This window comes from Lates calcarifer, linkage group LG1, assembly GCF_001640805.2.
Source record: "Lates calcarifer isolate ASB-BC8 linkage group LG1, TLL_Latcal_v3, whole genome shotgun sequence".
Taxonomy (NCBI): Eukaryota; Metazoa; Chordata; class Actinopteri; family Centropomidae; genus Lates; species Lates calcarifer.
Window position 1 is genome coordinate 6,465,384 of NC_066833.1, and position 14,182 is coordinate 6,479,565.

Consider the following 14,182-nt stretch of genomic DNA (forward strand, 5'->3'; position numbering starts at 1 on the left):
CACACACATACTTACTGAACTTTCCTCTCTAGTTTATCGCTCCATTGTTTATTTATTTATTTATTTTTTCATTTTATATTTGACTATTCACAGTAGTTCAAGATTCTTGAGTTGAGATACATTGGATAACCACCCACCCCGAGTTCAGTTTAGGTTGTCATGTTTGACTGGTGGGGGAAAAACATGACCACTGACACTATCAAGAAGCTTAAATTAACTTTTATTGTACATAGACACCTTTTATTTATTTAATTTTTTGGACCATACCCACATCACTTTCTTCTTAGACAAACACACCTTGCACTTCTGTGGGTTCAGAGTAAAAGCAAGCAAACGGTAGACTGTGGGTGGATGTGCGTAAATCTTAAAAAACAAGGTAAAAGACATGTTTAACTCCACATAGTTACACTTATCTTCAAGGAATCATAATAATAATAATAATAATAATAATAGTAATAATTCAAAAAATACTATTCTGAAATCCATCTGCTTCAACATCTCTTTCTCTCTCTCTCATCCCCCTTCTTTTTAAAGCACCTGTCCAAACAACACAATACTTCAACAACACACATACCTCCTACTGTCGAATCTCATCAATCAAACTTACAGTAAAACCTCAATTATTAGGCCCTTCCCTCCTGTTTGTCGCCTGGCTGACAGTCTCAACAGTCTCTAACCAGTATGTCAGCTGACCAAACAGAAGTACATTTACACACACTACTGTAGCGTTAACACAACAGACTCCAACCCCACCAGCCCCATGAAATGCTCACATGAAAGGGCAGAGGGCAAGAACGTGGGGCAGAGGGGGAACTCTCTTACAAGAGGCAGACCTGCAGAACATAGTAGCAGTAGTATTAATAATAGTGGTAGCAGTACTAGTAGTTAGAGGACCCCAAGCTTACTGATCAGCCCAGGAAATGATGCAGAGGTACAAAATCTATCCCATCGCAATCTGATGAGCACCAAGAAAACGGAGGGAAACTTTGTTGTTTGTCTCCTTTTCTTGAATTCACATTTCATTTTTTTCTACTTCCTTTCATATATTAATAAATCACTAATTTCATTTTGTACGCAAGCTGTCACTTCAGGTATTTCAGCGGGCGATGACCAGTTGTCACTGTGTGGTATGCAGCCCTAGAGCTTGGGTGCGGCAAGGCTGTGGCTTCAGAGGGAGGGTGAAGCCATTGTTGTTGACTGCTCCAAAGGGCTGGTCGGTCGTTGTTTTTGTTCTCTTTTGTTTGTCCAAGGGCTGACGAGAGGTTGACAGTGGGTTCTGAGATCCAGTGTTAGCAAGGGAGGAGGACAATAAGGAAGATGAGGAAGAGGAGGAGGATGAGGAGGAAGAGGAAGACAGGTATAGGGTGTGGACCTCTACCAGCTGAGCAGGTTGCTTCGGCCCAGAGTCATAAAGTAGACCTGGCTGGAGCCTCCGGACCGAACGGAGGCAAAGAACACCTGAGGAGGAGGTACAGACAGATGGAGCTTTTACTGCTAGGTATCATTACACACTCCATTCACTCACTTTCAGGTGCAGTTTGAATTTGAATACAAGAAAACTTTTATATTTTTTATGTCTACTGATATGACAATGTGAAATGTATTGGTTGTCTGACTACGTTTTTTGATTCTTGATCTGGATTTCAATGAGACTGAATAATAATGACATCAATATTAATTTAGAGTAATATAACTTAAATTCTAGTCATACAATTTGAGCAGTTGTTTCCCATCTTTGTTGGATTTAGCGATAGAATTGCAACTCAGGAAATGTGTCAAAAAACTGTAGTTGATTCATACAAAATGATAATTTCATATGCAGTATTGGTCACAATAATTGCAATTAGATATTTTCTACAGATTTTTCAGCCCTTGTTCAGTCCATCAGCAAATCAGCTAGAATAGTAGACAGTTGATTATTTTTGTGTAAATGTCACAGGATTTCCCTAACTATTTGATCAGTGAATGTAACTGGAAAAATGTGTTGAATTATTTCTACCAAGAAAAACTGTAGTGCTGCTTCTTTTTGCATTGACTAAAATTGGCTACATTTCTTATAGGGACAAACTCTGTCAATTGATTAGTCAACAAATTGACTAAGAAGGGGCATTGAGAAATGTTTCTGAGAAAAAAACAGAAAAAAACTCCCATATATGACCAACATCTCACATATTGTTCCGCATTACTGAGGAACCACAGAGAGAAAAACTTGTTTAATCTGTAATTCTTTACTTCTCGTCAGTCCAAACAGGACAGAAAAGTTGAGAGGAGAAAAGAAACTAGAGCATTTTGAAGTTCCTTCCACAGCTAACAGAGGTGAACCAATAGAGGGTGAGCAAACTGAAAGTGACTTTGGAACACCTCAGGGCAGCAGACTGTAGCATTAGTTTAAAATCTATAACCATATTCACTTCGAAATGGCAAGGGGAGACAAGAACAGGCTCCTCTGTGTCTCAAATGCCCTGCAATGATGTCTGACAGCAGAATCAAGCATTAGAAGCAAACAAACAAAACTGTGTGTAATGGATGGTTTAAACTAACATGCTGTGTTGTGGCTTAAGGTTTATGTTTGTTACATCACCACCATATTTTGGTATTCATTTTTATCTAGCAAGCCAACAGCTGGCTGAAAGATCTCAAATTTGAGGGAATCATAATCTTAAAGTAACCAGATACCAGTACTGATGAGAAACTCATTCCACCTCACAGATCAGATTATAATGTGTTGGTAAATATTTACTTGGAAGTCTCACCTTGTCATTTCTTTCACAGAGGAATTTGAGTCTCTGGGCTCTCTTGTGCATGAAGACACCATCCAGATGGCCTGTCTCCACTGAACGGATCTCTATGGCCTTCTCCCCCCAGCCCATGATCTGGTTGGAACGAATGTAGGCTGCAGAGAGGTATTTATGTTAACAAATATACTGATAATTTAAAAAATATTAAAAGTATTAAAAATGTTAAGATCTCACTGAACTGTATTTGCAATTGTATGTGTCTTGTGTTACATAGCTGAGGAAGTAACAAACATTACAAAATGAAAGATAAATATCACTTTCTTTTCTTGCATATGTTACTTTATTCTTCTCTGAGAGGTTACAAGATAATTCTGAGGGGTCACACAGGTTAGTGGAAAAAAAAAAACTACACAAATTTAAATAACATTTTACTGACTGAAGTTTTTCCTGGATCAATTTACTTATTTAAGGCCTGAAAATAAATATTTTTGTTAAACTGTTCCCTATGACTGCATATTAGGCAGGTTGAAAACCAAACAAAACTAGAATTACCACCTGGCAGTTGTATGCTTCCACCAACGAGTCCAAGTTGCAGTTAATTAGAGTGGAAATTCTTAAGTTGAAAACATGTTTTGTGCAGTCACAGTGAACTTGACCTTTGACCACCAAATCTAATCCATTCATCTCTGAGTCCAAGTGAACTTTGGTGCCAGTTTTTTTCAAGGCATTCCTTCAAGGCTTTCTTGAGATGTTGCGTTCGTGAGGCCAAACGCATTTGTACCAAATTTTAAGAAATTCCCTCAAGGTGAGATATTGTATTCATGAGAATGGAATGGATGGACAATGGTAATATGATTTTTACTGGGGTCTCTACCATAACAATCATGTTCCTTTACATCTGGGGCATCTCTGTAACATTACAATGCTACATTTTTCATTTATAATGTTATGTGATGACACAAAAAAATATGTTCCTGCATTGTTATTTTGATAATACTGAATATTACCCCTCTCCCCTGTTCCATATTATTTTTAACAATATCTGAGGCCTTGAGGGAAATTCTAGTTTTTACCTACAATGGCCCTAATACAGCATATGTACAATGTGAAGAAATAGACACCTAGACGTCATTTAAGGGAGTTGTGAGGAAAAAAGGTGGGGACCCTCATACATAAATGTACCAAGAAAAACTCCTAGGTGTGTGTTTGTGTGGCGTTTGTCCCTATAACTCACCCACTGAGGTGGGCATCTCTCCCCACTGCAGTACCACATCCTTGGTGATGCGTCCATAGGTGTTGACGTAAACACCCTCATCCTCATAGCACACCAGCAGCTCTATGCCGTCTGTGTTGGGCAGTATGATGATGGCGTGAGACTGAATACTGGTTTGGATCTGCAGGGACACACAACACCACGTTTAGATTAGTTAGAGGAAATTCAAATCAGCCTAGTTGGTACATAAGTCAGGCCCAGAAAAACACCATTAGTGGAAAAAAAAAATTCAAACACAAGTCAGATATTATATTTGTGTGTTCCTACGTGTGTGGGCAGGTAGATGTCGTAGACAGCCCCAGAGTCGACATCAACAGCGTGGAAGCCTGAGCATGAGCCGTAGATGACCTTTAGCCTCTGACCTTCCTCCACAGTCAGGTCAACCAGCAGGGGTTTGTGCACCAAGTCACCGAACGACTGAAGGACACAAGTCAGAAAAACATTTTGTTGTCCAGTCAGCCAGCAGGAGCTTGAGCATCAGATCAATAAATATTTGCCAGAGCAGAGATTATCAATACGCAGCATTCTGGATAATAATACAGAGGCATGAAAATCCAGCACTAAAGATCCAATTCACAGAACCAACTTTAGAAATGTTTATTCACCTTGAAGGCCATGAACTTGTGGTAGGGCTTGGGTGCCCAGGCGTAGACCTCCACTGAGTTCTTCAGGGCAAGAACCAAGAATTTGATCCTCTCATATTTCACTGGGAAACAAATATCACAACAAAACATTGGAAAACACGAAAGAGCATAACCAGCATCAGAGTGTAAAAGCATCAGCTGGAAACTAAAATGTGGGTCAATATTTTGCTACTGTTGACTTTCTAGCCACTTTGATAGGTTATCCATCTGTTAAAGCGTCTCCTCTCATCTAATGGGTAAAATCAGACAGGTATATCATATTTATGATGTCAGACACACTGTTAGACAATAGATTTCTTTGTCTGACAAAGAACCAATAAGGTTCAACTTTTCCATCTTGGTTTTATTTTTAAAGGCAGAAAAATCAATTTACTGAACTGATGTTCATTTAACATGTAGGACAGTTGTTTCAATGGACATGCATGAATAGAATTTGACAGGAAGTGGATGTCATGACTGGTAGCTCTGATCAGCGGAGAGGAGTTTCCAACAGGAAGGGTTCAACTTTGCTCAGTGGCATTACCATCACCATGGGCATTCTAAACTTTAGACAGGACTGTGTAATTACATGTCCACTTGAATGTCCGTTCTGCAATATTACTTAACTAAGGGCTTTCCTTCCATCATTTATCAGTGACTTGCTCTCGTACACATATGTTTTGTATCTTAAACTGAGTTTGTGAAGTTTGTAAACATAAACTCCCCTGTTTGAGTCCAGATGTGGCTGGGTTTATTTCTAATGGGAAACATGGACAAAGCAGCGACAGTTAGCTGTACAGATACCACTAAATCAGATGGATTAGTGATGAAATGGTAATGATACTGAGATTTAAGTGCAGTTATGGGTATGACATGTAAATGCGAACCATATACTAGTCTTAACCACACCTCGCTTAACATATCAATTTTAAACAATAAAAATATACTTAACTCTCTCAAGCTCTAGAGTTTTACATAACCACTCTTTTTATAGCTTTTGAAAACAGCAGAAAGACAGCAAACATGGGAGAAAAATGAAGAGGAATGACATGCAGCCAGGAAGTTCTAGGTCATAGGGAAGCCCAACCATAACCATACTTAATATCTCAAGCCTCTATCCAATCTACCGTTTTGGTATGCCATTTGCAGTGTTTCTGGACATTAATGTGGTGACATTTCCAGTAGTGCTTAAAGTGTTTAAAAATATGGGCTGATAAGTGACCTACCAACTTTGTAGTGGACACAGCCCTCAAGGTCTCCTACAGTGGTCCAACCCTGTTTCTTTTCCACCTCAGGATCATTGTGCAGGATCTTGTTCCTCAGCCAGGACAAGTAGTACACACGAAGCTTGTTCTTCTTACCTGCCATCGATCGAGAAAGGTCAAATCAGGACAAATCTATTTTCTATGCCTACTTGTTAAGAAACAGTAAAGAGCTGCAAATACTTAATTTGAAGTTCTATTTGCTGTAAAGCTAAAGCTAAATTCTCTCCTAAATCCTGCATTAACTATTAATATTGCTGACTTTGCATCTGTGAATTTTACAGCCTAATTTCCAATCTTAGAAAACCATGTGGTGGGATTTTTCTCCTCCATTCTGTATGTCTGCAGTGGTTTGCAACATATCAGGAAGTAGGTGATTGCAAGTGTGGATCAAATAAGGACAGAACAACATGCAAAGGACCACCATGTGACCAGAAGTCTCTCTTGTATTGTTCCAAATAATAATAATAGTAAATAGTAAACAGAGTTTTGCTTTGGTATGAGAATAGTCTGATACAAGTTGGCTGATAGCGTGCCATATTTTGTTTACAACATATAAATAAAGTAATACTTTCCAATCAGTGGTACAGTCAATAAAGACTTATCTGAGCTCCTTGGCTAAAACAGTCAATGAAACATGCTCAAGACTTTAGTTTCTACCCATACAATTTATTAAGGTGAACATTGGGCATGCATCTTTTAAACCTGCAGTGCAGAACTTTTCTCTCCCCATTCTGGCAGTGAGAGTAATTATGATCCGTGTTTGTCCTTGCCAACAAGAGCATTAACAATCTTCTTGGATGCTTCCTAGGTTTTTTCCACCACAGGTTCCACCATATTCCTAGCTACCCTCCTTAGCTCTGGCAAACCAATCATTTCTGATTGACATAAAATGCATCAGTGTACAAGCATAGGAATAAAACTCTGGAATACTACAAAATACAAAGATTTACTTGGCACTGATAGGCTTAATCTGCAGCGAGTGAACTTGTTTGGACAATGTAATGAATGAATTGAATGTAACAGAAGTTAATTTAGGTGTCAAGTCCCACACTCCAGATTTAAAACAACATTATGCAACTACTTTACCTTAAAAAAAAACAGCTTCAAAATCATTTTGATGGTACATTTTGATCATAATATGGAGCATGGTGCCTCTGTCATTCCCAATCGATGCCCCAAATGCCTGTTCTTACACTATGTAACTTTGGTGAATAAGTACAATCTCCCATGAGAAGTGCCTAACTGAGTGATGGTTAGCAGCTGAAACTACTGGAATGAGTTAAAAAGACTAATTCAAAATAAGTGTTCTCTCCAATATTCAGCAAGGAAACTTTGATCAAGAATTCTAGACAGAGTTTGGTGTGCTTGATGCAGTGACAGCATTTCAGCCATATTTCAGTTCAGTGAGTGAGACACAGAGCTCCGGTCAAATGATAGTGAGTGAATTTGGTATTGTTTTCCTTCACCCTCTAATGTTCCCTGATTCCAAAAACACAAATGCTACAACAATATAAATTTAGATTTAGTCTTTTGACAACAATGGAGTGAGTTGTCAAATCAAGAAAGTTCAGGTGCACAAAAAGCCAGTGTATGTCTTTTCATGTTTATTACAGAGGCAGCCCGCTCTTGCCACACTGCCAGTCATCTCCACTTATGTTATAAGATTTTTTTTAACAAGCTAAGCTGTGGTTACATTTGGTCTTACAAACTATTTGTCAGCCTCTCAAACCTGTGGAATGATACAACTTCCCATGACGCGTATTTTTACCTGTTGGTAACGCAAACAAATTTCGGGGAAGGAAATCGACGCATGATTCTCTGTGGCATTTCCTTCTATCATGGAAAGCTCAAGTGTGTGACAACATTACATATTGTTCACACACGACGTGGTCTCAACAAGTGGAGATTTACCCAATATCCGTTTAACTCAAAATATCTGTTGTGACACTTATGACTGCACTGCCTCTGTGTGTGGTTGAAATTGAGAAAGAGGAGAAGTAAGAACATGCATGCACTTTCAGTCTGAGAAATCTTGGAAGAAAGCTGTGTGTGGGTATAAAAATATTTATGCAATTCCAGACAGACACAATTTTTCTCTGAATATGTGGGTTTTAGTGTGTATTTGTAAGTGTGTGTGTGAACATGTGCACAAGCCAGGGGAGAATGTAGACTAAATACTGTAAATACTCACATATACACACTAAACATACAGTATGAGCTGCCACAGCAGGATAAAGAGAAGTGAAATGCTTTTTCACTCTCATAATGAACTCAGACTTCACTATTTAGATTTAAATCTGATGATGTGGGTCTGTGTGTTTGTAAACATTTTTGCGCACAAGCATCTGCAAGCATGATCCTATTTATGTGTATTTTCATTGGAATTGTGTCTGTGTGTATATCACTTGTGTTTCATTGCATCTCACTGAACAATCCTACAATAATTTGGCTGGATAAAGTGCAATTAAATCACCTTTAAAATGTGTAGGTATGCTCATGTGCCTGTGTGTACCTGATATAGTGACCAGAACATTGAGCCCTTCCAGGACATCCATTTGCTGGAAGCGCCGTCGGTTGATCAGAGGGTAAACTTTCCCCTGGCCGCTACGATCCAACAGCATCAGACCGCTCTCTGTTCCAACCAACAGGTTCACTCCTACACACGCACACACACACACACACACACACACACACACACACACACACACACACACATTTAGGAGAACACCAACAACAAAGACCACAGCCAAGAAAGACACTGCATTCTAGTCAGACAGATGGAGTACAGTATTTTGCTGCCACCAAGTGGTGAAGACAACAGAAATGCTTTTTTTTATGGAATGATCATTCCAAATTACTTCAGCACTGGTACTGATTTTAGGAATGTAAAACCTGTTTTGTCCTGCTCAAAATTAAAAACCATCAGACCACTTTACTGACTTTACTTTACACTTTACTGATATGCAACTGCTAAGATGATAACTTTTGTAAAAGTTTGTGTCTTTGTTCTTACCCCAGAGTGCAGCACATAGGATCTCAGAGTTGAACCTTTTCTTGTATTTGCGGATCTCTGGTGTGTCGCTCTGAGGACGAGTATTGACCGGGTTAACATTAACCACGGAGCCCTTTCGAGATGGGTCAGCCCTCAGTGCCTCTGCCAGCCGGGCATCGTTGCTGTAGCCTAACAGGTCAAAGGGAAGGGCTTAGGTAGAATGGTGTAGGATGTAGAATTTACCAGGCAGGGTGGGGGTCAGTCAAATTATCAGCATTAGAGAGGTGGGTGGATGTTCCTCATTTGCTTTTGTTAATCATGTGTACAGAAATGATTTTCATAAAATAGTCTGAAATTGAAAGCTGGTAAAGTTGGTTTATAGCAGATTCTGAAAAAACAAGGGATAACAAGCATGACTTGACCATTCCACCAACTGATATATTATTCTTTTTTTTTTTTAAAGGCCTGATGTGAAGTTTACAAACATAACAAGCTGTGCAGCCTCAGAACGCCTTTGCAATCATTGCAACATATTATTTCATGTTATCTGTGTCAGAATGTGGGCCACTGCTAGTTTCTGCCTCTTTTAAATTGCCATCTGGACATGAGACGACTGTAGGAAAGTGATTACAGGCAGACTGAACAATCTAGTATACTAAAGGGGTCAGTGGCTGGTCACTAGCTGCATCAAGTGAGGTAATGACTCAGCATACCAGGGTCCTTAAGGCTGGAAGGATCTGGCTTTGACGATGGCCAGTCTTCTGAAGGATGATGGAAACAAGACGAATCCATGATAAGAGAGCTTTGTGTGTAAACTGTGGCAATTAATGAGCTCTGTGACCTCAGTGAGTCCATGCTAACCAACTGCTTTTGGCTTGATTTAAACTTTTTCACACACTCCTGATCTCCATCCCTGTTATTTACAGATGAACCTGGTTTTGATTTTGGTTCACTGGCCACAGCTCCAAAGTGGTGTCTGTAGTAGCCACTGGGGGAAGGGACGTACCAACATTGTTGAGCGCACTTCCAGTGGATGGAGAGACTTGGAGGAGGCGTGGGTCGATGAACGGAGTGAAGGAGGAAGAAGACTTGTGTTTCTGCATGTTGTTACTAGACTGGCTCTACAGAGAGATAGAATTAACATTTAGTGGTGACAGAATATCACAACTCTCAGTGTCATTTTGAAATATCAAATATATTTATAGCATTAGATGCTTACAGATAAAGATTCATATAAACAAGTAACAAGACAATGAAGTCAAACAAACTGGGCAAACTGGGGTATTTCTGTATGTGTTACATGCAAATACAATGGGCATTCAATCAGAGGGTAAAATTATAGATACTGGGGAAAAAGGCAAAAACAATGGTGGAGGGTAAAAACATGGAGTGCTGTTGACAAAAAGAAGAAAAGGGGAAACAAAACTTAAGTATCTCCATGGGAAGTATACTTGCCGTGATGCTGCCCTGTGCACTATGATCAATTGTGTAGGAAATGTGAGAATATGATGCATTTGCTGGAAATAGGCAACATCAAGGAATAAAATGAGATTTAGATGTTTCAGGGAATGCTTGTGAAACCAACTAGCCTCAGTGGACGCAACAGGCCTGTCAGCTCTGTCAGAGCTGTCTGTTGTGATCATACATACAAAACAATGAGGAGCGATGGGACGGCAGCTATAAATCCTTCCCCTAAAGTAAATTTGACATTTTTTGTATTTTAACCCTAAGTACACAAACCTGTGTACAATGAACTGAAAGTCTGTTTTTTCTTCTGATTGTACTTCTAGCCCTAAAATGCAGCCTTTCAGCAACACCACTATCTCTCCGCAGATAGCTTGTGTCAGGAGAGGAAAAAAAAAAAAAAAATCAAGAAATGGTGAGGGGGCCATGTAGAGATAGAGACAGCTTAGCAGTGCCAGTGGCAACCAGCAGAGGCCACCCTACCAAATCTAAGACCTAAAAATGAATGTAGTAGAAGATATTATCATCATAGTGGGTCAGAAGTATGGAAAGAATGGAGAGGTACCAGCAGAATTTCACTTGTTTTTACATAACATTAATTAACAAACTAATGAACTGGGTGAACTGGTTGGCTGAACTGATTTTTACTCTACTGTGTTCTCAGTTATGGCAGATAATGATGATTTTGACCCTTTTTTTGCTTCTCCTGTTCAAGATTATGCAAAAAATGCCACCCTTAAGTGGATCTCTGTGTTGGGGCTGAGGGACATACCTCTACGAGGATGCCGAGCTTGTCCAGGGGACTCTGGGGTGACATGGAGGAGGGGCTGGCAAGGCTGGAGGAGGAAGGGGAGTTGGATGCAGAGGAAGGGGAGGAATGGTGGCTCTGCTGGATGAGGTCTGGGAGGTGGTGGATGCGGCCAGCAAAGCCGTTCCTATCCGCATGCTGTGTGGGGTGATGGTGGTGATGATGATGATGGGGGCTGGGAGTATGGTGGCCAAGACCCGGCCCCGACACTGAGCCAGGGCTTGTAGCAAAGCCTGCAAGCAGGCCAGGGGTCTGGGCTTGGGCCAGGCCAGGGCCTGGACGCTTTCTGTTGTCACCTGCACTCTGGAAATAGAAAGAGGGGTAGACAACTTTGGGTCTAGATGTGTTCCTGATGAGTTCAGGCGAAGGGAAGGTGTTAGCTAGAGCAAAGGGCAAACTACAGTGGCTATTCTACAGGTGGAAAGAAAACTCTTGTTAGTAGTCAATTATATGGTAAAATAATATGGTATGTCATTTTTGGTGTGTATTGGTACTAACTGCATGTGATACCTGCTGATGTATCAAGTGGTGAAATATCTTTTCAAAATCATGAATAAATCCTTGAATTAGCTGGCAGTCTGCATAATTCAAATTTGTGTGGTTTCCTATCCAGCCTACACTAAGCTTCTCACACACGGCCAGAGAGGATGCAAGAACAGAAAATGATAAACACAACGTACAAACAAAATGGAAAAACACTCGGGGTATGAATGAATAAAATAAACAACTGAACAACTTGAAGTATGTGAAGTATGTGATCACTTTGTTTTTTTCTTTTACACCTCTACCTGTCTGACAATCAGAGTGCTGTCTTTGCAGGGCATTGAGCCTGCATCACTCTCGCCTTCATCATGAACAATCATGGTTTTCACTGACTCCGTCTCTCCATTGCTCAGCCTGGAAGAACTGCAGGACAGAGTAAAAGCTGTTTAAAACAAACACATTATGTTTTGGCTACAATTAAATTATTATATAGTGTTCTACACTGGTAGAACTCAAGAAAAAAATCTCTATATTCTCGATTTTAAAGTTTCATGTAAACCAACATTCAGTTCTGTTTAAGAACAGAATTTGACCTTATCCATTACCCTCAACTGATGCATACTGCACTGCATACTGTAACATGTAGCATGTTAGAGCGTCAGTACATAGTGTCTATGAGATCAGAAATTAAAACTTGAAAACGTACACAGCTCTGGAGTCCTCCGGGCCAGAGGTCGACTCTTCACCTGCCTCCTGGTCCACCTCTTCATCATCATCTTCATCAGTGGTGTCTGAGTCTTCACTGGAGGATGAATAATCTGTCACTTTATTTGGGGGGCGAACGTCATCCACTGCACGCAGCTCTTTGGCCAGAGCTGTCAGGTCCTAAAAGTCAGGAAGTTAAAGATAAACACTGGGTCAGGGGTCTTTTATCTCAGGGATTTCTATTTCCCTCCCTCTGTTGGAATATTGTCCATTCACTCAGTCAGCTGTTAGCCAAGACATTATTTAAGATTTTCAGTAATTGTCTTTCAGTAAAAGTCAAGCAGGAAACAAAAAGCTGCTGGAGAGGAAGAGTGGTTACAGAGGTACACCAGCCAATGTGAAGCCAATGTGAGAGCAGCGAAGCCAAAAGATGAAGCAAGGAAAGAGGTGACTATCACACAGCTGATGCTCTTCAAGCTACTGTAGGTAAGGTTAGTGGATTAATTCTAACAATGAGACAATTATTCAAGCTGAAAAGATGAAAAATTATAACAGTATAGAAGAAAATGTAAATTCTTTGTTGAGGTTAGAGAAGGCATGAGTTAAAATGGCCACTGCTGAGCCAGAGAGGCCAGTGGAGAAAAGCAAGCGATACTGTTCAGTCAGTGATCAATCCAAAGATAAAATAACAATTTCACAAAGTCTTATCACGTCACTCCATTGGAAGGTGAGCAGATAACATAACACAATTAAGGGTCCCACTTATTATTATTCTCTCATACATACACAAAAAACTCCAAGGAGAAAAATCTCCACTAGGCCACATCACATCATCACTCACACTCTAGCTTTCAAACAAAGCCAAAGTGGCACTATCATGTAACTGTCACCATAAACACACAAACACAGATGCGCACACAGTCCCAGATCTAGATCTATCCCAGCTAGCGGGCTACACTGCTGGCCAGTCAGCTTTGGGTCAACTCTCACCGCTGGTCTGTTTGGCCTGACCAAGTCTCTCCTCTCCTCTGGTTTTTTCCCAGCATTCTCTGGCCGTTGGAGGGGCGAGCCCTCCGATTTGGAAGAGGCTAAAGGAGGTGGAGGTGAAATGGTCAGTTTATTCTAAAAAGTGATGTTGTTGGAGAAAAAAGGTAAGTTCAAATGTGAATGTGTATGGTCACCTGTTTGTGAAGTGTCTTTATTAAAGTGGTATTAATCTCAGCATAATATGTATTTTCAGGTGAAGTTTTAGTTATATTGTCCACCTCCTGCATATTTGTAAGTGCTGATTTGTTAAAAGTGTGTGTGGACTCACAGCGGGCCCTGAACCTCTCTCCAGAGCCACAGTGTGAACTGGGCTGAGAGCTGGAGTTACTGGAGCTGCTGGAGGAACTGGAGCCTCCACTTCCGCTGTTACTGGTTGGTCTGGGAACCAGTTTCTCCACTCGCTCCCACAGCAGCCGAGGTTCTGTTGTACTGTAGAGTCACCAGAGTCAAGAAGACAGTCAGAGATGAAGCCATTGTGGAGACAGCAACTTTTGACTATTGCACTTTGTAATGTGATTAGGTAGTTCATTTTTTTACTCCAACACAGAAACTTATCATTTTAAAATCAAAATGGTAATAGCTAATACTTTGAGCTGATATTAAATATCTTGAAATTCAATTCAAATTGTCTTGAGGAGCAGGGCTGCTGATCAGAAAACAATAAATTCATAATTATTTTTTCAAACAGGTTTTTGCATTTAAGAAAAATAAAAGCTGAAGATAGAATGCTACAGTGCCTTAAACCACAAGAAATGGCCACTTGACTATATTTTCAGTCCATGAT

The 14,182-nt window shown here is 40.2% G+C and overlaps 1 protein-coding gene across 9 annotated transcripts in view; it reads right to left on the reverse strand.

Moving 5' to 3' along the window:
• Nucleotides 1–203: 203 nt before the first annotated feature.
• LOC108897085 (mitogen-activated protein kinase kinase kinase kinase 4) overlaps nt 204–14,182 on the reverse strand; it is a 92,913-nt gene continuing 78,934 nt past the window's right edge. For 4 of the 9 annotated variants that reach the window (XM_051069609.1, XM_018696501.2, XM_018696511.2 and 1 more), the window contains 14 exons: nt 13,667–13,827; nt 13,342–13,439; nt 12,353–12,531; nt 11,952–12,069; nt 11,128–11,466; nt 9,898–10,012; nt 8,913–9,080; nt 8,412–8,555; nt 5,861–5,995; nt 4,617–4,717; nt 4,279–4,428; nt 3,973–4,132; nt 2,754–2,893; nt 204–1,458 (listed from right to left, as the gene is read on the reverse strand). In XM_051069609.1, the coding sequence (XP_050925566.1) occupies nt 1,375–1,458; nt 2,754–2,893; nt 3,973–4,132; nt 4,279–4,428; nt 4,617–4,717; nt 5,861–5,995; nt 8,412–8,555; nt 8,913–9,080; nt 9,898–10,012; nt 11,128–11,466; nt 11,952–12,069; nt 12,353–12,531; nt 13,342–13,439; nt 13,667–13,827 (2,092 nt within the window). In that variant the 3' untranslated portion in view covers nt 204–1,374. Of the gene's footprint in view, nt 1,459–2,753; nt 2,894–3,972; nt 4,133–4,278; nt 4,429–4,616; nt 4,718–5,860; nt 5,996–8,411; nt 8,556–8,912; nt 9,081–9,897; nt 10,013–11,127; nt 11,575–11,951; nt 12,070–12,352; nt 12,532–13,341; nt 13,440–13,666; nt 13,828–14,182 lie in introns of all 9 variants that reach the window. The other 5 variants (XM_051069639.1, XM_051069684.1, XM_051069689.1 and 2 more) reach the window with 3 other exon arrangements.